The sequence below is a fragment of the Mesocricetus auratus genome, unplaced genomic scaffold, assembly GCF_017639785.1.
Source record: "Mesocricetus auratus isolate SY011 unplaced genomic scaffold, BCM_Maur_2.0 Super-Scaffold_100009, whole genome shotgun sequence".
Taxonomy (NCBI): Eukaryota; Metazoa; Chordata; class Mammalia; order Rodentia; family Cricetidae; genus Mesocricetus; species Mesocricetus auratus.
Window position 1 is genome coordinate 22,939,639 of NW_024429193.1, and position 22,484 is coordinate 22,962,122.

General features: G+C 38.8%; 1 protein-coding gene across 2 annotated transcripts in view; it reads left to right on the forward strand.

Annotated features, from left to right (window-relative positions):
• Bank1 (B cell scaffold protein with ankyrin repeats 1) overlaps window positions 1-22,484 on the forward strand; it is a 239,980-nt gene that overhangs the window by 194,695 nt on the left and 22,801 nt on the right. For both annotated transcript variants that reach the window (XM_021233978.2, XM_040751744.1), the window contains exon 11: window positions 3,462-3,530. In XM_021233978.2, the coding sequence (XP_021089637.1) occupies window positions 3,462-3,530 (69 nt within the window). The remainder of the gene's footprint in view (window positions 1-3,461; window positions 3,531-22,484) is intronic.

Below are 22,484 nucleotides of genomic sequence, written 5' to 3' on the forward strand. Positions count from 1 at the left end.
TACTTCTTTTTTATTTTCCCTTTTCTGATATTTTTTTTTTTTGTGATTGGCTTTCATGTAGCATGTAGTGGGGAAAATAGGGCTACAAAGACAAAGTTTTTACCTCTTCCTGACTGATAACCTCTCTCTACCTCTCATAAGTGCATACTAATAGCATATTTGACTCCTGTCTAAATGAACACAGTGGAAAGTAGGAAATTTGGAAACTGTCTGATATACCCATGTACCAACAAGACCTTGTTTACAGGGCTCTGAGCTGTGTAGTTGGCAATCTAGTGACAGGTTCCCTTCTAGGAGCTCATTGCCTACAAGCTCAAGACATGGTGCAGAAATGCATGTTGCCCTTCCCTACCTGCGATAAACATAGAGCATCATGGGATTTGTGGCATGCACTTTCAATCTTCATGAATGGCATTTGCTATCCTGCTTATGCTTCTCAGCTTAGACACTTAGACAATAATGCTGAGGTTGCTTTGTTCATTTTTCTAGAAAGGGAGACTCCAGATGAGTTCTTGTGTTCTTGAGAGACTATAAATGAGGGTGACACAAGGAGTGTTCCTGCTGAACAGTCTGCAAAGACAAATTGTGCAAGAGAATTTGTTTCATTTCACCATTTCCTCCTCTGCTACTTCTGCTTTGCTTAACATTTTTGAATATTTAATACTATGCTAATTCTTCCATTCAATGTCATTTATATTCCAGGGAAACTTTTACAGAAGTCATTTCACCAATATTTAAAATAAATGAGGGTGTCATTTGGGACATTTGTATTGTTTGGGAATATTTTAAACCTCAAAAATTTGTTTTAGTTTTTTCCCCTATATTGACATTTGTGTTTAAAGGTAATGACAAGATAAATACTGCATTCATTTTTGTCTTTTCAAATTCTAACTGTGGGTAGCAAAAGAAAAATAAGATTTCGCTGTGTGAAGGTTGCCCAAGTTGACATGTCATAATTGCATTGGTAGCATTCTTTGGACATTGACCAGGTACAATGTAGTTGAAACAACGCCATCCAGTATGTCAAGCACAGAGGGTCAGAATTCTCAATTCCATCTTTCCTCTCTCTCTCTCTCTCTCTCTCTCTCTCTCTCTCTCTCTCTCTCTCTCTCTCTCTCTCTCTGTCTCCCTCCCTCCTCTGTGTGTGTGTGTGTGTGTGTATGTGTGTGTGTGTGTGTGTGTGTGTATGTGTGAATTATTACTGCTCTGTGGTTTAACTCTCTGGTTTTTCTATTAGTCTAAGACTTCTAATCACAAATATTAGGTCTTTCCTTGTGGACATTTTGTGTATGAAAAATGCTTCTGAACTTTAAAAGCATTGAGAAGACTGTTTGCTACGTCTGGATATTTTGTAAGGAAGAGACATGGGTGCAGCTGAAGGTGAGCTACAGAATTGTAAGGCAGATTAGATGTCAAGGGAACCTTAGCACTGTAACTTACTGCCTACCCTGTACCTTCAGCCCTGTTGTCAGCATTTCCTTACTCCACCACCCATCCCAGAGTCAACTCCAGGCTGACCCTGGTTCAACCCTAGAGGAATCACACTAATGCACAGTACCTGAAGGACAGCATTAACTCCATGTCACATGGGTCAAACACTTGTTGCCAGAAGAAGGTATTGCAATAAAATATCCAGGGTAAATCACCCCCAAGCAAGCTGGAGAGAGAAGCTACTTCCAAATGCTCTGCAGCTCTATCCCTCAGCCAGATCGATGAAACTCATAGGTAGCATGGTGCTTAATTGGAGAGATTATTGTGGCATTTGCCTTTTGGTTCATGTCATTACCCATATTAATGATGTCAGACTACACTTTTTCAGTCTTAGACATTCTCCATTACATCTTAACAATATTAGCGAAAGCACAGGATGGCTGTTATTACTGTATTTAATCAAAACTGAAGAATGAGCTGATGAAAACACCAAGTGTGACTTAGAAAAACATCTAACATCCTCAAGTATGTAGTCACATGCCATATACCCCTTGGTATGTTTAATTTAGGAAAAATGTTGCAAACCCAGCACAAAGAAAGCTGATTTTCTTTTTTGTGGTAAATAGGTATTTATTTGAAATGAAAAAAATACTTAAGTTCCTGGACTATTGCATTTCATCATGGATTGTAACTGTCTACCTTTTCAACCATAAATGTTACTGTATATGTATATTTTTCTCAAATGTATCATATTTGAAAGTATATTCTATTCTCCTGAGGACATGGAGAGGAATAATCTTTTCCTAACATTATCTCAAAACCTATTTAATAAATGTTAATTGGATTTGGGACGTTTGTTTTAAAAATATGTGTATTTGATTAATTCCACGTATGACCTAGATATTAGAGTGGTTTAAATAAGAGTAAAGCCGTAGTAGAATTCCCTGATCATCACGGAGATGTTTGTCTAGGTTGCAGTGGCCAAGGACCATGCAGTTGTCGCATGGGCCTATGAGTCTCAATTCCAGTTTATGAGAAGACCCTGATGAGGCACTCAGAAGAGCAAGAGCACATCTGTGCTCCTGTAGCTCCTCCCAGCCTCCCTCTCTGACTTTAAAAGGGAATGGGAGACATAGCATCACAGTAAGGAGGAAGCAGCAGACCGAAGGCCAGGGCTTAAGGGTCTAGATCATCTCTTCGCTAACAACTCGGGGATCATTTCAAAATTCACTTAGCCCTTTTACAAGCTCCTTACTTCCTCATCTATAAACATATGAGGCTGAACTAAATCCCCCAGGCCTCTTCGAGCTCCCAAAGCCCATAATTCAGACTGCCCATAAAAAATAAATGTAACTCCAGATGCTCATTTTCCAAAAGTAAAGTAGTAAAGGATCTGGCCTATTTCATTAACAAACACCAGAAAGTATCCAGAACTTTGTGGGTGCCTAATAAATATTAAACACTGATTTTACCTTTCATCTGAAAAATAGGGTGAGTAATGCTGACTTAATTCCCAGAATTTCATGTGAGAAATAATAAATGAGAACAAAGCACTTTTCAGATAATGAAGTAATACAAACGAGCTGCTTTAATAGGTCTGAGATCTGGGTAAATGGAGCAAGAGTGAAGAGTGTCTGTGGGACACAACAGGCTTTTCTTCACTTTAAGAAGAAACAATAATTTTGCTAGCTTATCATCCACAAGACATTTTGAGCTGTAGATTCTGATGCAAATGGATTCTTCATGTAACTTAGCATCTGTCACTTCCAACAAAATCAAGCTTTTATCTTTATCTGATATCACTATCACATTCAATCAACATCAGGGCACTCTGCCCGAAGAAAGTGCGTCCCAATATTACTGATAAACTGCACAGATGAGAAAATAACAATTCTAATAACCCTATACTCAAACTGAATGCAACTCAGATATCATTACTAAGGAAAATTACATATTATATTCTGCTTTCATGGAGTATTTCATATTCTTTAATGCCTTTGTCTAATAAATTGTATGTACTTTTTTTATAGTGTTCCAACAAAAGGCAGCCAGAAGACAATCTGATGGTGATAAGTTCTACACTCTCCCTAAGAAACCAGGTATTGATGTTAAATTCAATATATTTAATAATCTAAATAAGATTTAAAGGAATCCTAGGAATATACATGAAGTCCACTAGGTCAAATATAAACAATTGAGTTTGATTTTTTGCCTTGAAGTTTGTATCTTACTCCAAAACAACTATGCCATAGCAAAATCAATGCATAGTAATTATTTTAATTAGCAAAATCAGAAAGTACCCCTCAGCATATTGCCTGTAGTGATGTTATCAGGGCACCAGGAAGGAAAACTAAGACAAACTCCATAACTTGCATCAGAAGCCCCTCTGTTTTTTTGTTTGTTTTTTTGTTTTTTGTGTTTTCTTAGATCTGTAAAAGGATGCCTTGTAAGAGAATAGTCTGGCTATTTCTATCCAAGTAAAACTGGTTGGATTAACTCTGATGCCAATCAAAGATGGAACCATTTTCCCGACATATTCTTGTCTTCAGCGTTTGATCCAGCACTTTGTGAACCATAATTTATCACACAGAGTAGAGCTAAAGACTATTATAATCATACAAGCATAGTCAGTCAAATGGCTCAAACAGATGGGACATTTTCTACTTCCAGTGTTCACTGAAACATTGGTCTTTTTCAATAATAGACTCTAGCAGACTATTTATTACAATTCTTTTTCAATAGTTAGGAATGAATAAACATTCAAATATAAAAACCATAAAAGTCAGTTGACAGAGGGATTAGGGCAGCTGGCTTTGGTAATCTATAAGCAAATTCAGTTGTACCTTTGATATAACTTCAGTCCCTAATTATGTCACCTTGAAACTGGTAAAAGGTAATTATTGAGAAAGAGACATTGAAATAAAACCATAAAATCACTTCACAGCAGCCACAAAACCCATACCTGCTCCATATCCTTTCGTGCCATTGTAAAGTGGTGAGGGTCAACTTTTAACACTCTCTGAACAACACTCAACACAGAACCCCAATGGACCAGCTCTTAGGATGTTATGAATGATCCCTCAGACAAAGTTGTAGTCTTAAATTAATGACTATCACTCATCACTTCAAGTAGCATTTCTCATGGCAGCTAAGTTGTACTTAGATTGTTCTGACAATTAGTTGCATGGTGCTTGAATACAATATGTGAGGAAGGTGGACCTCTGTCCTTCTTTGAATTATTTGGATATGCTGCTTGTAAATTTATATGCAAAATGCCACTGTCTTTAAATGGCAATTTTCCATCTTTTCAACATGGATTTCATGACTTAGCCATGTCACAGTTTGGATGAAAGGTGTTCCCCACAGGTTCCTGTGCTTTGACACTTGTCCTCAGCAGCTGTCTGGAGACTACAGAACCTGTAAGAGCGATCATATGGGGGGCCTTGAGGTTTAAAACCAGCCCGACTTTTTTTGTACAAACTTTCTCTACCTCCTTGGTTTTCTGAGATGTAACAAACTATGCTACAAACTTCTGTAACCAAAAACCCATCTACTTCAGCACCCTTCCAGGCTTTATCCACTATGGGGATCCTAGTCTCTCAAAACATGAGTAAACAGTAAGTCCTTTCTCCCTTAATTTACTTCTGTTGGGCATTTTCAACAAGAAAAGTAATTAATAGGAAGAGTTGGTAGTGAAAATCAGGTGTACCAATGTTCCAGAAAGGCACTGAGGTCAGACAATGTGTAGCAGAGGTAGAGTCCCTCCATAGAACCCCTAAGTAAGCTGTGTGTGACAACATGAAGGTGACGTCTAAGTTGGAAGAACCACCAAGGGTGTTAGAAGAACAAGGAGTATGGAATGTCTTCCAAGAAAATCTGCAGGCACTGAGAAATTCCATCCCCAAAAAAGACCTAGTGTGCCAAAAGCAGCTGATTCGTAGGAGTGGATCTAGCAAGCGCCACGTGGAGCTGTGGTTTGATGTTTGCCCTACGGGGTTCCAGTATTGCTCTGCTCAAAACTTCCCCTGCTGCCCTTCCTTTCCTTCCTTGCACGATCAAGTGCTGCTGTCTGTCAGAAGAATACGGTTTGCTCTCTGACTTTTACAAAGGCTCACAGCTGAGAGTTCACACTGAGTCTCAGAAGACGCTTTGGACTTTTGGAAAGTACTGATGCGGATACAGTGTTCAAAGTTAGATCGATTGCAGTTTGTGTCCATCAGTAGCCACAAGCCTGTAGAGAACTGGAGCCAAATGCTATGGTGCAGATATAGAATGCTCCTCTATGGGTCCCTAATTGATCGTGCTGCTGGAGAAAACCGTGGAAGCTTAAAGAGGTAAAGTTTGTTTAGCGGAAATACGGAAGTTGGGATAGCCTTTGATGACTGCACACAGCCCGACTTCCAGGTAAAGCTTCTCCTGCTTCCCACTTTCCTGAAACACCATAAGCTGTGATGCCTGTCCCCATGGCCTTGGGCCATGCTTCTGCCACCATGCCTCTCCTGCCGCTGCGACGGACTGCACCTCCTCAACCTCAAGCACAAAGTAAACCCTGCTTCCCGTCATTGGCTTCTGTCTTTCACCACTATTTTTTTAATCATAAAAATACTTTTTTATTTAAACTAGAAACAAGCTTGTTTTACATGTCAATACCAGTTGCCTCTCCTTCCCCTCCTCCCCGTTTCCCCCACCAAACCCCTATGCCATCGCCTCTCTGTTCCCCAGGGAGGGTGAGGCCTTCCATGGGGTATCTTCAAAGTCTGTCATATCATTTGAAGCCAGCCCTAGCCCCTCCCCCATGTGTCTAGTTAAAAGGTAGCTAACATCTACTAAGTGAGTTCCAGGACAGGCTCCAAAGCAATACAGAGAAACCCTGTCACGGAAAAAAAAAGTAGTAGCTAACATAAGGGTGGATTGTGGACCTTTGAAAGTCTCTGTCCCCTTGCCATGGGTTTATATCTCTCAGTAAACAAATGCGTCTTTTGTATACTTAGAATCACACTGGTTCCTAAAGATTTAAACAAAACCGATTACTCCCATCTGGACTCTCTCTCTCTCTCTCTCTCTCTCTCTCTCTCTCTCTCTCTCTCTCTCTCTCTCTCTCTCTCTCTCTCTCTCACACACACACACACACACACACCTCACAGTTTTATAAATAACAAAGGGAAGAAGTGGGTGTTTTCAGCTCTTTCAGAGAAGAAAATCCCTAAGGTTTCTTTTATTACAAATGATTCAAATATCATGGTTATAATTCAATTCTGTTAGCATTGAAGGGGAGTTCAGGAAATTTCAGGATTTCTCCTTCCACAGGAGATGAGAGATAGTGGAAACCTGGTGAGCACCTGTTCCTAGCAGCTGGCTATCTGTCTGTCAGTTGGCAATCTGTCTGATACCGCAGAAGGCAGGTTAAGAAGAGCTAAAAGTTTCTCTTGAGCCTAGCAGGACTGATTCATGTTCCGCAGTGTCTGCAGAAAAGTGGTTTCTTGCTGGGATAAAAGGTTAGAAAGAATGACAACAGAAACAAGTTTTGCAATACACCTTATTGGTAAGGAAATGTTTTATTATTTTATATATCTGGTCATATACTCTTAGCTAATTTTCTTCACAAAAGTCAGTTTTCATTAGATTTTTAAAAGAGGTCTCTGGGGACTAGGATAGTAAAAATTTTGTCATATGTTATTTGATTGTTTTTCCATTTTGATTCTAGAATCCAACTTATCCACAGCATTTTAAATTAGTCACAATAAGACATTCCTTTACTTTTAGATACCAAAAATTTACCAGACTAGAACAAAATGTTGTGCTATTTCTAAAAGTAAAAGAACATCAGATCATAGGAAGGTTTCTTTGTTTTTTGTTTTTTGTTTTTGTCAAAATCTGATGACTATAACTCCAGGAAAATCAGTTTTCAACATGATCCAAAAAGTGATAATTAGGGTTCTTATAAACATACTGGGTACTTAAAAGGCAGTTATGTTAGTCAGAATTTTCTTCACTAAATCAGAATGCCAGAGCAACCAACCTGAGAGGCAGATTTATCCTGGTTCATAGTTTCAGAGGTCTCACTCCTTCTTGTATGGAGGACTGACAGAGCAGAGTAGCTTCTGTAATGGGTCCCAGGAAGCAGGGAGAATGGCCTACTCTCTCCAGATTTTCTGTACTTTGTAAAATTGGTATTCCCTTCGGAAATAGCACCAACACCTGGGGTGCTAGCACACAACACAGGAGCCTATGAGGAACATTTCTCATTCAAACCATCCAACCTTACTTCTTGAAGCTCTTTTGGTATTATGGGAAATTCAGTGCTGCTTACAGTTTTCAGTGCATCCTTCAGCTATTCTGGGATTTTATCAAGCAGTAGGAGTGATAGCAGATGCTTCTCCAGTGCTGATGTCTCGGGAGAGTAAAGGGAGGACTTGTTAAATGTTCATGAGTTAAGATTTTATAGGGGACACAGACAAGTTCCCTAAAAAGGGTTAAATAATGTATTTCTTCTATTGTATGCTGGAAGGAAAGGGGACTCACGAGAGCCAACTATTTCCCCATGGAAACTGAAAGCATTCCAGAAACTCTAAGTTTGAAGATTGCCAAAGGGTTGCCAGGAAGCTACAGTATTGCTGAGCCAAGGAAGTTTCCTGAGGAACAGAAAAAAAATTAACTGGCACCATTTCTGTGGGAACTCAGAGGAATTCCTTGACTCATGTTTTACGTCTTGAAGAAATATGAAGGGAAAGTACTAAGGACTGGGATAAAATTTTTCACCAAAATGCAATTCTAAAGTCAGTTTTCCCAAATTGGTTTTGAAATCAGAAAATGCCAAAGAATGATATTACAGACAGAATTCGTTTCCAGTCCACTCCATTTGTTCACCCTGAGCCCTGGGAGCCAAAGGCTTTTCTGTCATGGCCACAAAACCAAAGGTCTAGATCTTTTTGGTATATCTGACGTCTTCTGGGGTTCTGAAGTCACAGTTATGCTAACCACACTCACCGAGGCCTGAATTATTTGTGAAATTCTCACTAAGGAAGGGTTTCTGCATCCTTTGGATGTTTTCCAAATAACAACTGTACTATTAAATAAGCTTGTAGATATCATGCAATAAGACTATGATCGAAACATCCTCAAAGTTTACTAGAGGCACCTGAGGCTGCTACTTCAAGAACATGAACATAAAATTAGATACTATTCTCAGCTTCCAGATTGTCCATGTTTCCTAAACTTGTTTCTTTTGGACGTTTCATGCCAAGACCAACTCCACTATTGGAGGATCACAGCAAACAACAAGCTGAAGAATTAATAAGTAGCCTTCTTGATCATGGCTCTCACCCAGAATCTGCTCACCTCACAGTTAATTAATAGGCCACATGAAGGATGTCCTGTTGCGCTAACTCAGGAAAACCTTAATTTACAGGCATATGTTGGAAAGAGCAAAAGTTTGGAGCAGATACCCTAGATTTAAGTGAGCATAAGTTAGTTCTATATAATATTTATAGAACTTCCAGTTTTGTTTGCCTAAAACATTCATATCCTGTGTGTAAATATAAAAATTATTTGTAAATTTGACACATATAGCTTTTACATTGCAATTTTTCCATGTGGATATGCTTGATATACATATGTTTTCTGTTTGATACACATTTCTTTAAAGAAATAGTTCTATCTAAATTATAAAATGAAAAAAAATTCAAGAATCATTTTTATCAATACCAAACATCTGAAAGATTATTTGAGATAATGAGAACAATTTGGATGTATTTAATGATCAGTCACTAAAACTTTCCTTTGTAACTTTGTGCTTGGCTCAGTTGGACTGATAGTCTTGTCAATCCTGGCATGGCCTCAGCCCAATTCTTCACTATAAACTACACAATTATTATGGGCTTGCCTTTTGGTGGGGTGTGAATGGCCATGGAAAAGATTGAGAACACATAAAAATATGTGCCCTGACTAAGAGTACACAGTGTTGGGCAGTTTGATAAATGTTAAATAATAAAACTGTCTTTAAGCAGGAGACCCAGGGAAGCATGGAAGGTATTACTCTTATGTAGGGAAAAAGATTTCTGAGCCCTGTGGTATTTCCATCTGGCTGTTCTTGCCAGTTCTAGATATATTAAATAGAAAAGAGGGAAAATTGTCAAAATGTGGTCATTTGTACTCCATAAAAGAATAATGGCTTCAGCTGCCTTTTCCAGTATAACTTATATTTCCATTTGTCATATTGCTCACAAAAGGTATACTTTTTGTTAAAGTTACACCTGAAAATTTTTGTATGGTTTCTGAGTTCTTACCGAGAATGGGACTGTGCTAGCAGTGCACATTGTAACTTCTGTCAGAAATGAAGGCAAAGAAAGAAAAATACAAAATTCCTAATAATAATAACAATAAAGTCAGAAACTAAAAATTGAGTTTGGAAGAATCTAGGGTAACTGATAAAATCCATGTCAACAGAATACCACTGGAGTCTGTGAAACAAGGCAGCTAACCAATCTACCCTCACCCTGGGATCCCAGATATTACTTTCTTCAAAGGCTAACGTTAAAAGCTATTCTCTTTAATTTTTGTTTCTGTACATGCACTGAGCACCCTCTAGTAGAGGAGGCATGGAAATAAGGTTTATCAGTTAGTTCCTTAAGTCCCTCAAGTAAAGCTATACAAGGAAAGAAGGAATAGGAATCTATACATGGTTACTCATACACAGACAGGAAATTATTCCCAATAAATCATGTCCTCTTTCTATGTGGAAAAGCTGCTCTACCAAAGGATCTAATTTATATTGCTTCTATCAGAATCCTCTCAACTCCTGGGTCTAATAATAAAATATGACCTGAACACAAGAAACAAACTAAAAGTCAGGTAAACACTAAGTGTCTTGATGAGCAGTAAGTTTGCCAGACAATGTTTTTACACACCTGCAATCCTGGCAAACTGAAGACCAAGACATGTGAATGAGTTCAAGCTCAACCTGAACAGCACAGTCACAGCCCAGCCTGTGCAACACAGGGACACCAGGTCTCACAAAACAACAACAGGAAGAGGTGGAGCAGGAGCCAGAGGAGAGAGGGAGGGATAAGAACCAAAATTTCAAGATATGGGTTTTATTGAAATGCATTTCCATTTATTTCATTTAAAACTTAAGTGTAATACTAAACACCCAGAGACACAATGCAGAAGGCAAGATGAGAAGGCAGGAATTACCAGAAGATAAAGGACTAATGTGTGAACTGAATAAAAAGCAACAACAGAGTCAGAGATTACAGACAGGCTAAGATAAAAACAAAATTGGTCAGTTAAATTCTAGGGAGATGAGAGAATTACAGTAATATATGACTTTAAAGAAAGGTGTTGTGTGATGATGAGGTAAAAGCATAAGACACACTGGAATGCAGGCATTTCAATAGAAAACCAGGATCTCTATTGATCACAGCAAAGGGGACTGACCCTGAAAAAAAATCTCCAGTGTTTGATAAAGAACACACTGGAGAAGGTTTGTTCTCAATGAAGACTAGGAAGAAAACATGGGAAACAAAGGTCTGACTTGTGTGAGAGAGGTACTTTATTTTAAATAGAATGAAAGACCTAGCCTTAGTTGATATGACAGGAATGAAATTCAGACTGACTGGACTGTCTGTGATCCAGGAAATACAAAGGAAAACTAACACACCACAGCAAATCTGTCAACAGTAGGAATGAAGAATAACCCCAGGGTATTTGTGAATATTTATCACAGATCTTATAGTGCACTGTAAAGCAAACACAAAATAGGCAGACATGACAGTGGGATGGGGATTTTGATATTATAGCTTTCAGCTTAATATTTTTATGGGATTCCTGAGTATGTGAACAAATTGGTCTCTGATTCTTGTACCTGCTCTTGGGGCTCTTTTTCTTCTTTTGGGATGTCCTGTACAGCCTCCATGTGATGTTTTTTGTTTTATTTTCCCATATTTGATTGTTATTTACAAGAAGCCTGCTTTTTTTAATGAGGGAGTGTAGAGGGAGGAGAAACAGTAATCAAGATATATTGTATGAGAAAAGAATCTGTCTTCAATAAATGAAGAAAAGGGGGAAATCAAAATGTTTTAATAGTTAAAAATCTCCATAACAAAAATTGGATACATTGGACGATTGGGAATATTTGGGGAGCAACTTAAGAAATTTGTATTTAGTTAGGTCTTCTGTTCATATAAAAAATAAGTTTCACTTTTCCAAGATTATAGAAGAGACAGCAATTCAGTGTTATCAGGCAATCTGATCTAGACAATCCCTCATTGAAGTTCTCCTCCCAAATGACTGTCAGTTGTATCAAAGTGACAGTTAAAATTAGTGGTCACGTGCAATATATGAATGTTAAGTGTTTATGTGCTTGTGTGTGTACACATGTGCACACACGTGTGTGTGTGCGTGTGTGTGTGTTTTAAAGGAAATTAGCAAAAGCCTATGGCACATGTAATTGAGAGAAAGCATCAGTAAGATAATAAGAAAGAAAAAAGCAAGAGGGAAGAGTTGAGAAGGATGAAATGGGGCATTCTCTGTTCAACTAGGTAACTTGTATTTTGAATGTAATTTTCATAATATCCCTGAATATTTCCCATTATGTTAAAGAAAAATTTTACTTAATATTATTGTTACTAAAAATAATTCAGACTTTCTAGGCATTCTATAAATAAATATCTGGGAATGATGAAGATAGATTCAATAATTCTCAACCGATATATTATTTTAAGTGGATATGCTACTAAAAGATCTAGAACTTTCTGGAAAAAAAGCAAGAATGCTAATAACAAGCAGCTTTATTTTATTCTTAACCAAAGCAGGAATCTAGAAATTTATTTTCATACATTTTGAAAAGTATTATATTTTAAAAATTTTAAAAGAATAAATGTAAAATAATACATATTTTCTCATCAATCCAGATTATTATATATTTCTTAGTGAAATAACTGATATTTGATATTCCTATATGGGATGTTACTTGTATACAAATTCTCTTTTACTTGGATTTTAAATAAGTTATTTAAAATAAATAAAAAATTATTTAATAACTTAGTTCATTTAATAACTTTAATTTATCTAATTTATTTTGAAATAAGTTATTAATTTGCCCCTATAAGCTTACACAAAACAGAGAAAATTCAAATACAACTGAATACTTAGGATGCACCCACACAACACTTGTCTATAAACAAAGCTAGCTTCATAGTCTCAAAATCTTTCACCATTAACTAAGAGAAAAAGAAACTAGATGTTCTACTACAAAATAGCAAAAATGAATAAAAGCTAATGAAATTATAAGACTTGAAATGAAAGGTAGATCAGGAAGGTTAATTTTCATTCTTCTTAAAATAAAAAGATTTAAAGAAATCCCAAATATATTTAGGTGACTTTTTGTCTTTTCAGAAGAGAAGCAAGAAGAAAGAAATTTTCTAAATCCTTAGAGGTAAATAATTAAGAACAACTAGGAGCCATTTACTGAGGAAAATTAAAGACGGGTCACTTGTCATGTGTAATATCAAAGGCTCTTATGCAATGCCTAAGATAACATATGAGATGCTATGATTTGCTATGATAATCACCAGCAATGCAAGAAAACCTTTAAAGGAAAAAAAAGCTATCTTAATTACCTTCCTTCATTGCTGTAACTCAAGCAAACTTCTCTGTTGCTTACAAAGGCAGCTTCAGCCAGATAGGACTTACTCTGGTTCACAGTTTGAGGTACAGTCCATAGGTGCGGGCAGATAAGGCAGCAGATGTTTCAAACAGTAGGTTACATTGCATTTCACCGTGAAAAAGGAAGGCACCAGTGGATCCCCATGTTCAACTACTCTTTGCTTTTTACAAAGCCTGGGAACCTAACTCAAGGAATGGTGCTCTCCACTTTAAGGGTGGGTTTTCCAGCTCAATTAACCTCATCAATATCATTTCTCATTGGCCCAGCAGAGGCAAACCTACCCTACAAAGACCTCACAGATGTGCCTGGAGGCTTGCCTCCTGGTGCTCCCAGGTGCTACCAGGTGTTCTTAAGTTGATAGTTAACACTACAAAAATGACTGAAACTCTCAAGACTTTGTTTGTTTGTTTTTTGTTTTGTTTTTCTTTTTTCCACTTTATAATTTTTTTTATTTTAGAAACAATATTATTTTATACATCCCATCCTCCCATGTCCCCGACCAATTCCCCCAACCCAACCCCCACCCACTCCCCAAGAATAGTGAGGCCCTCAATGGGGAATCATCACAGTAAGGGCACCTCCTTCCTGCTGAGGGTGACACAATGCCTTCTAGGAAAACATGAGTGGTAGAAAAGATCCACAGCTTTAAACATGTTACTAAAGCTCAAAATGCACATAAACTCTCACACACTAATAGTAGGAGACTTCAACATTCGCCTCTCACTGCTAGACAGGACCTCCAGACAGAAACTTAACAAAGAAACCAAAGAACTAATAGAAGTTATGACCCAACTGGGTTTAACAGACATCTATAGAACATTCCACCCAAATACAAAGGGATATACCTTCTTCTCGGCACCAAATGGAACCTTCTCTAAAATTGACCACATAATAGGAAACATAGCAAATTTCCACAGATACAAAAAAATTGGAATAACCCCCTGCATCTTATCAGACCACCATACATTAACATTAGAATTCAACAATAACACAAATCGCAAAAACCCTACAATGGAGATTGAACAATGCACAATTGCACCATCCCTGGGTAAAGGAACAAATAAAAAAAGAAATTAAAGACTTCCTCGATTTCAATGAGAATGAAGACACAACATACACAAACTTATGGGACACTTTGAAAGCAGTGCTGAGAGGAAAGTTTATAGCACTAAGTGCCCACATGAAAAAACTGGAGAACACTCATACTAGAGAATTAATAGCACAGCTGAATGTTCTAGAACAAAAAGAAGCAAACTCCCCCAGGAGGAGCAGACGCCAGGAAATAATCAAATTGAGGGCTGAAATCAATCAAATAGAAACCAGGAAAACACTGAGAAGAATCAATGAAACAAAGAGTTGGTTCTTTGAGAAAATCAACAAAATAGATAAATCTCTGTCCAAACTAACCAAAAGACAGAGGGAGAGCATGCTAATTAACAAAATCAGGGATGAAAAAGGGGACATAACAACAGACTCTGAGGAAATCCAGAGAATCATCAGGGCATACTCTGAAAATCTGTACTCCACAAAATTTGAAAATTTAAAGGAAATGGACAATTTCCTGGATAAATATCACTTGCCAAAACTAAATCAAGAACAGATAAACAATCTAAACAGACCTATAACCCCTAATGAAATAGAAGCAGTCATCAAAAGTCTCCCAAATAAAAAAAGCCCAGGCCCAGATGGCTTCAGTGCAGAATTCTACCAGAAATTCAAAGAAGAGCTAATTCCAATACTCCTCAAAGTATTCCACACAATAGAAGCAGGAGTCTCACTGCCAAACTCTTTCTATGAGGCTACAATTACCTTGATACCCAAGCCACACAAAGACACAACTAAGAAAGAGAACTATAGACCAATTTCCCTCATGAACATTGATGCAAAAATACTCAATAAAATACTCGCAAATCGGATTCAAGAACACATCAGAAAAATCATCCACCATGATCAAGTAGGCTTCATCCCAGGAATGCAGGGATGGTTCAACATTAGAAAATCTATCAATGTAATCCACCATATTAACAATCTGTGAAAGAAAAACCACATGATCATCTCACTAGATGCGGAAAAAGCCTTTGACAAAATCCACCACCCCTTCATGATAAAGGTCCTAGAGAGATCAGGGATAACAGGAATGTACCTGAATATAATAAAAGCAATATACAGTAAACCAACAGCTAACATCAAACTAAATGGAGAGAAACTCAAAGCAATTCCTCTAAAATCAGGAACAAGACAAGGCTGTCCACTCTCTCCATATCTCTTCAATATTGTACTTGAAGTTCTAGCTACAGCAATAAGACAACAAAAGGAGATAAAGGGGATACAAATAGGAAAAGAAGAAGTCAAACTTTCACTATTTGCAGATGATATGATAGTTTACATAAGTGACCCAAAAAACTCCGCAAGGTTACTCCTAGAGCTGGTAAACACCTTCAGCAATGTGGCAGGATACAAGGTAAACTCAAAAAAATCAGTGGCCCTATTATATACAGATGATGAAGTGACTGAGAAAGAAATCAGAGAAACATCACCCTTTACAATAGCCAAAAACAGCATCAAATATCTGGGGATAATGTTAACCAAGGAAATTAAAGACCTGTATATCAAGAACTTTGTGTCTTTAAAGAAAGAAATCAAAGAAGATACCAGAAAATGGAAAGATCTCCCATGCTCTTGGATTGGTAGGATCAACATAATAAAAATGCCAATCTTGCCAAAAGCAGTCTACAGATTCAATGCAATCCCTATCAAAATTCCATCACAATTCTTCAAGGACCTGGAAAGAACATTAATCAACTTTATATGGAAAAACAAAAGGCCCAGGATAGCTAAAACATCCCTATACAATAAAGGAACTTCAGGAGGCATCACCATACCTGACTTCAAGCTCTATTATAGAGTTATAGTCCTGAAAACATTTTGGTATTGGCACAAAAATAGGCAGGTAGACCAATGGAACCGAATCGAAAGCTCTAATTTTAACCCACGCACCTATGAACACTTGATTTTTGACAAAGAAGCTAAAACTGTACAATGGAAAAAAGAAAGCATCTTCAACAAATGGTGCTGGCATAACTGGGTACTGGTATGCAGAAGACTGCAGATAGATCCATGTTTATCGCCTTGTACAAAACTTAATGGATCAAATGGATCAAAGATCTCAACATAAATCCAGCCACACTGAAACTTTTAGAAGAGAAAGTGGGAGATACTCTTCAACGAGTTGGTACAGGAGACCACTTCCTAAACATAACACCAGTGGCACAGGCACTGAGATCGACAATTAACAAATGGGACCTTCTGAAACTAAAAAGCTTCTGTAAGGCAAAGGACACAGTCAAAAAGACAAAAAGGCAGGCCACAGAATGGGAAAAGATATTCACTAACCCTAATATAGTGTGGAACATATCAAAAGAAGAAATGGCTACAGAGCTCACTTGGTGGGTAATGTGCTTGTTGAACAAGCATGGACCTAAGTTTGGGAGCCAGGTATCACATACAAAGCTGGGTAGAGAAGCATACTTGTGATGACAGTGCTAGGAGCCCAGAGACAGGCAGAGCCCTGGAGCTTGCCAGCCAGGCAATCTAAGCCAAAATGGAAAATTCTAGATTCCATGAGAGACGGTGCTTCAGAAAGTAAGGTGGAGAAGCAATTGAGGAAGAGACCTGACATTGACCTCTGGCATCCAAAATTAAGTGCACTTGTGGATGCACACATGCGCATGCACACACACACACACACACACATGTGTACACACACACACACACACAAATGAAGGGCAGGGAGGAGAGAAAAATGGAGACAAGAAAGATATATGGGAAAAGGGATGAGGAAAATGGAACAGGAGAGTAAATAATAGATTAAAATGGACCAGGATGGTCTTTACAGTGTGGGGTAATTCTTACTACAGTGCATACTCTTCAAGGACAAGAATAGTACGTGCTCCACAGGGGAAGCCTACTGGGAAAGCGCAGTATTTTTCCTACTATAAAGTAAATAGTGTATCATTACGGAAAGTTGTAGATTGAAAGAAAATACTCTTCCCAGTAATCATCTTTGAATATGTATTAATTTTTCCTTTGATACTTAATCTTCTATGTGTATTTTTTAATCAAGGGTTTATTCTATTGGGTAAGGATGTACCATTTTTAGTATGTCCTTTGTAACTACATGATATGTATCAAATAAGTATTTCATATTAGTCTTGTTATCCAACAGCAAGGTCTCTTAAGTTCATTTTTCCAAAGTTACAGTAAAAAACATTCTTGCCAATAACTCACTAACAGGAATTCAATGCAATACTTTCTGACCTGTTCTACATATTCAAATATTCATATAGTAGATTGCTTGTTGCTTCTGTGGACAGTATTCAAATCAAATGAAAAGATACTAAAAAGAGAATTTAAAAGGAACTGAACCAGCCATGTGGTGGTAGTTGGTGGTACTCATGGGAGGCAGAGGCAGAGGCAGAGGCAGAGGCAGAGGCAGAGGCAGAGGCAGAGGCAGAGGCAGAGGCAGAGGCAGAGGCAGAGGCAGAGGCAGAGGCAGAGGCAGAGGCAGAGGCAGGGGCAGGGGCAGAGGCAGGGGCAGAGGCAGGGGCAGAGGCAGAGGCAAGCAGATTCTCTGTGAGCACAAGGCCAGCCTGGTCTACAGAATGAGTTACATACAGAAACCTTATCTTGAAAAACCAAAAGAAAAAGAAAAAAAGTAACTATACCATTAGTCTGTCTTGAGGTTTTTACAGTAAATGACCAAGGGTTTAAAACATGCAATCAACAGTATGACAAACACTTTTTGATGAAAATAATGTAAAGATCATACAAAATCTTCTAATAGTAAACAGAAATATAAAATTTTGATGGAAGAAATGCCTGCCATTACAACCTCCATTAAATGGTAATCTTGATGCAATAAAGGAACTTATCAACATTGCTAAAATTTACAGATCCCACATTTAGAATAATGAGCCTGCCTTGAATGAGAAGCTAGCAAAGCTTCCAGATCATTTTTCTTTGGAGTGTGTCATGCCTAATAATAATTGATCAAGGCAGGTGCTTTATCATATTTCACTTGTGAAGGAAAAGCAGGTTTGTGGAAAATTAGCTTGTCCACAAGCAACTCACTTTTAGAACTTGAAATTGGAGACTTGGTGGAGGCAGGGGTCTTTCTTTTATATTTTTGGAATTATGAAGTACCAGAAGATATTTCCTTCTGCACTGATATCATCCTATTTACAATTTAAAAGTTAAGAATTTGAAATTAGATGGGGCAACTGAAATGAATATTATTAAAAGGATTCAGTTTTTTATTTGTACGTGTTGAGGGTGTCGCAGCATGTGTGTGGTCAAGAGAACTTTGTGGAGTCCCTTCTGTCCTTGTGCCTTACATGGGTCTCAAGGATCAGATTCATGTCTCTAGACTTGATGGTAAGAACCTTTACCTCATAAGCCATCTCAATGCCCCAGATGCAGTATTTTAATTCAGTGAAACCTGTATGTGGAGCAAAATCACAATTTGGTACTTTTCTGAGAATAGTTTACCAGAGATACCTTCTGTGAACACAGAAAATGTAGCTGCATGGGTTACTTTAGGTAAAAATGGATCTGTCTCAGGCAAAGGGAGCGTAGAAGTGTGGTGATACCTAAATGGTACAGCTTTTAACAATGATGCTGCCCTCCTGCTCTGGCAGGAGGGCACATAGATGCTACAGGAACCTGCATCTCAGGAGCTGAATTTGTGTGGAATCCTGTAAATAGCAAGTGGTAGAAAAAGCAAGATCTCAACAGCTCTCTGTGCTTCTTGCTGCTCTAACAGTTAGCCCTCCGGCTGGCTGGCACTCTCCATCTCTCCTGGGACTCTGTGTTCTGTCATCCCTGCAGGAAGACTTAGAGTGTAGAATATGTTGACATCTTGTTAGTTCTGGGGGAATAAACTCCTGAAAAGTGAAGGAAGTCCCTCCAGGAAAGAAAAATGACTAGCCGTGGAGAGGATTTAACACAAGGAAACCATCCAGCACACTCTTCCAGTGTTGCTAGACCTGGGCTCACTGTGAGAGGCTCTCTCAAAACTGAAATGGACATCAGAGGTCAGTCCACACAGTCTAGGCTGGGAAGTGGGGAATTAAAAGCTTAAAATGTCTCTCTGCCAGAAAAATAATCTGCAACTCAATCTCACAGTGACCAGCACTGCTCCATCTCCCAAATCCTTGATACTATGACCGAATGATGGTCCACTTTCTGCATTTGGTGAAGAAGGATTCCCAGAGATGAGTGGGTTTTCCCCCGGGGCTAGGTGACCAAACTCTACCTGAACAACATGGTTTTCTGTCCTACTACACTGGCTATATGCAGCAGTGACAGCCTATTAAGAACGTGTTTCTCCTGAGACATTACAGTGAGTATGCTGAACTTGATGGAAATACATAAGCAAGAAGTTGAGATCTCAGATGAGTCCCAAGGCCAGGCAGGTGCCACAAACGTGATGTCACTTGGTAACAGGAACTGAGGTGGTTTGGAAGGCCCACACATCCCCAAAGACGTGTGAGTAAATGGATTTCCTGTGTCTAGGCAGTAGGCTCCCCTCTCCAGCCTCCATGTTTCATGCCAGCATCCAGTGTTCCCTGGGCATCCACCCAGGATATGGGGTCCTCTAATCTCTGCTACACAAAGAACACATGGTGACCTCAAAATAATTTTCTTTTGTCAAAGAAAGCTTTTCATTACAAAGAGAGTACAGATTTACTTCCATCTTCCAAGGATAAACTTTCAAATGACCCTAAGTCTTTTGTGACATTTATTAGATTTTTTTTACTTGAGATCTCTCTTCTCAAAATTAGAGATAAGAGTTTCTTTAACATGTGTTTAATATTAATGACATTAATACTAGGTGGCAGGCTTTAGACTGAATCATTTGTCCACATAATCTCTATTATAATTTACTGTTTTGTTACTTTCACAAATTTGTGGGAGACAGTATGGGAACCGATACACATGCATACTGTGTTATGATCAAGAAACCTAACAGTTATTTCTCCCTAGTCATTTTGGAACAGTGTGATAGCTCACTGGGTATATACACTGTGTACTGATAAAATCAGGGGAATTATGTTTCTTTTTCATTATTATTGCTTTGTGTGTGGAAGCTTCAGCCTCCTGTCTTTCAGTGGCTCATAAAGAACATAATAGGTTATTGGATGCTATATCCACCCCCTGACTGTTCTGAAGAACACTAGGATTTGTTACTTTCTCTAGCTATGCACCTATTCATCAACCCCCTCCTCCCTTCTACTTCCCAGGAGGTTGTACTGATTTTTGTAGCAGTCTCAGATGGGAGGGGACATGCAGCGTTCATTCCTCCGATCCATGAACAAGCCTGGTCTTTCCATGCTGTAATGTTTTATCTGTAATTTATATTGGAAACTTTGCAGTTTTCATTTGCATGGGTCTTTTAGCTCTTTATTTATTTGTTCCTTGGCCTCCTGCACACACATACACACTTTGTATCTATGCTCATATAATTTGTCTCCTAAAATGCAAGAACTTTTGGTCTAGAGTGACATGTATCCTGCTAGATCAGGTTGGATCTATGAGACAACAGTCTCTTTGCCAGTATGGTAGGGTATCTGCAAGGTACAGATACTGGGACATGCACAGGTCTTTGACCCCTGGAGGTCAGTATAATTCAGACAATAGCTGCCTTCACATGATGACATCATACCATAGCAGTGTGGGCTTTGGGGGTTACTAAGGATATAGTGGTTCTTCCTCCAATGAAAAACCACTGTGCAGGCTTCCCTAAATGACCTTCTTGCTGATGACAACAGTGAAAGGCTCCAGGAGCTGAGACTAGCAGTGTCTGTGCTAATGAGCTTTGCTGAGACTCTTCCAGCCTGGCTATCTTCTGAAGAGAGTCTTCCTTCCCCACTAGGCAGTGAGACCTGTAGGTCCTGGCTCCTCCTGCTCTTATTTCATTCTGTAATCTCAGGTTTCCAAAGCTTCCAGGTTCTGCCTGGATGAATTTTATAACTCTCCAGCAGTCACTTACCTCAAAGGCCAGCTACCATCTTTGACTCTTGTTCCCTTTGAGAAGAGGAGGTAGACCCTATGCTCCTCTATTTAGGCATTATCAATTCCCCATTCACATGATCTAATTTTACTTTCCAGAAAAATGGGAAGATGGTACTTCCTAAAATTGCACATTGCTTTTCTTGGCCGTTATGTTTTTTTTAATCAATAATGATTTTTTTATTCTTTTTTTTAAATTTAGATAAGAAACAAGGTTGCTTCACAAGTCAGTTCCAGGTCCCTCTCCTTTTCCCTCCCCTCCTCCCGTGCCCTCCCCCCATCCCCCCCCCCGTTATCTCCTCATTCCCCCAGGAAGGGTGAGGCCCTCCATGAGGGTGTCCATAGTCTGTCATTTCATATAGGGCAGGGCCTAGACCCTTCCCCAAGTGTTCAGGGTGAGAGTGCACCTCACATTGTTCTTTGGGAGTCCAAAGTCCGTGTGTATACTTAGTATGGGTATTGATCTGCTGCCCAAGGCTCAATAGATTACCTAGGCCTCCTCACTGACACCCAGATTCAGGGGGTCTTGATCAGTCCCATGCTGGATTCCCAGGCTGATGCCTGGGATTCAAGAGTTAACCTTTGTCTGGTCAGCTGTTTCTGGGGGTTAAACCAGCCCAGTCTTAATCCCTTTGATCATCAGTCCTCCCTCTCTGATACTGGCTTTCTTGAGTTCAGCTCAGTACTTAACCAGCCACTAAATGTAGTTTCTGTTTCCCAGACTCTCTGGCCATAGGATTGTAGGCTGGCACTCCCCAGATCTATGTCTAAAATCCATATATGAGAGAGTACATGCCATGTTTCTCTTTTTGTGACTGGGTTACCTCACTCAGGATGGTTTCTTCTAGTGTCATCCATTTGCCTGCGAATCTCATGATTCCATTATTTTTTTCTGCTGAATAGTACTCCATTGTGTAGATGTACCACATTTTCTCTATCCACTCTTCGGGTGAGGGACATCTAGGTTGCTTCCAAGTTCTGGCTATTACAAATAAAGCTGCTATGAACATAGTGGAACAGACATCTTTGTTGTATGAATGGGCATCTTTTGGGTATATGCCTAAGAGGGGAGTTGCTGGGTCTTGTGGTAGGTTTATTCCCATTTTTCTGAGGAATCTCCATACTGCTTTCCAAAGTGGCTGAACCAGTTGGCACTCCCACCAGCAATGGAGGAGTGTCCCCCTTTCACCACATCCTCTCCAGCATAAATTGTCATTGGTGTTTTTGATTTTAGCCATTCTGACAGGAGTGAGATGGTATCTGAGAGTTGTTTTGATTTGCATTTCCCTGATGGCTAAGGATGTTGAGCACTTTCTCA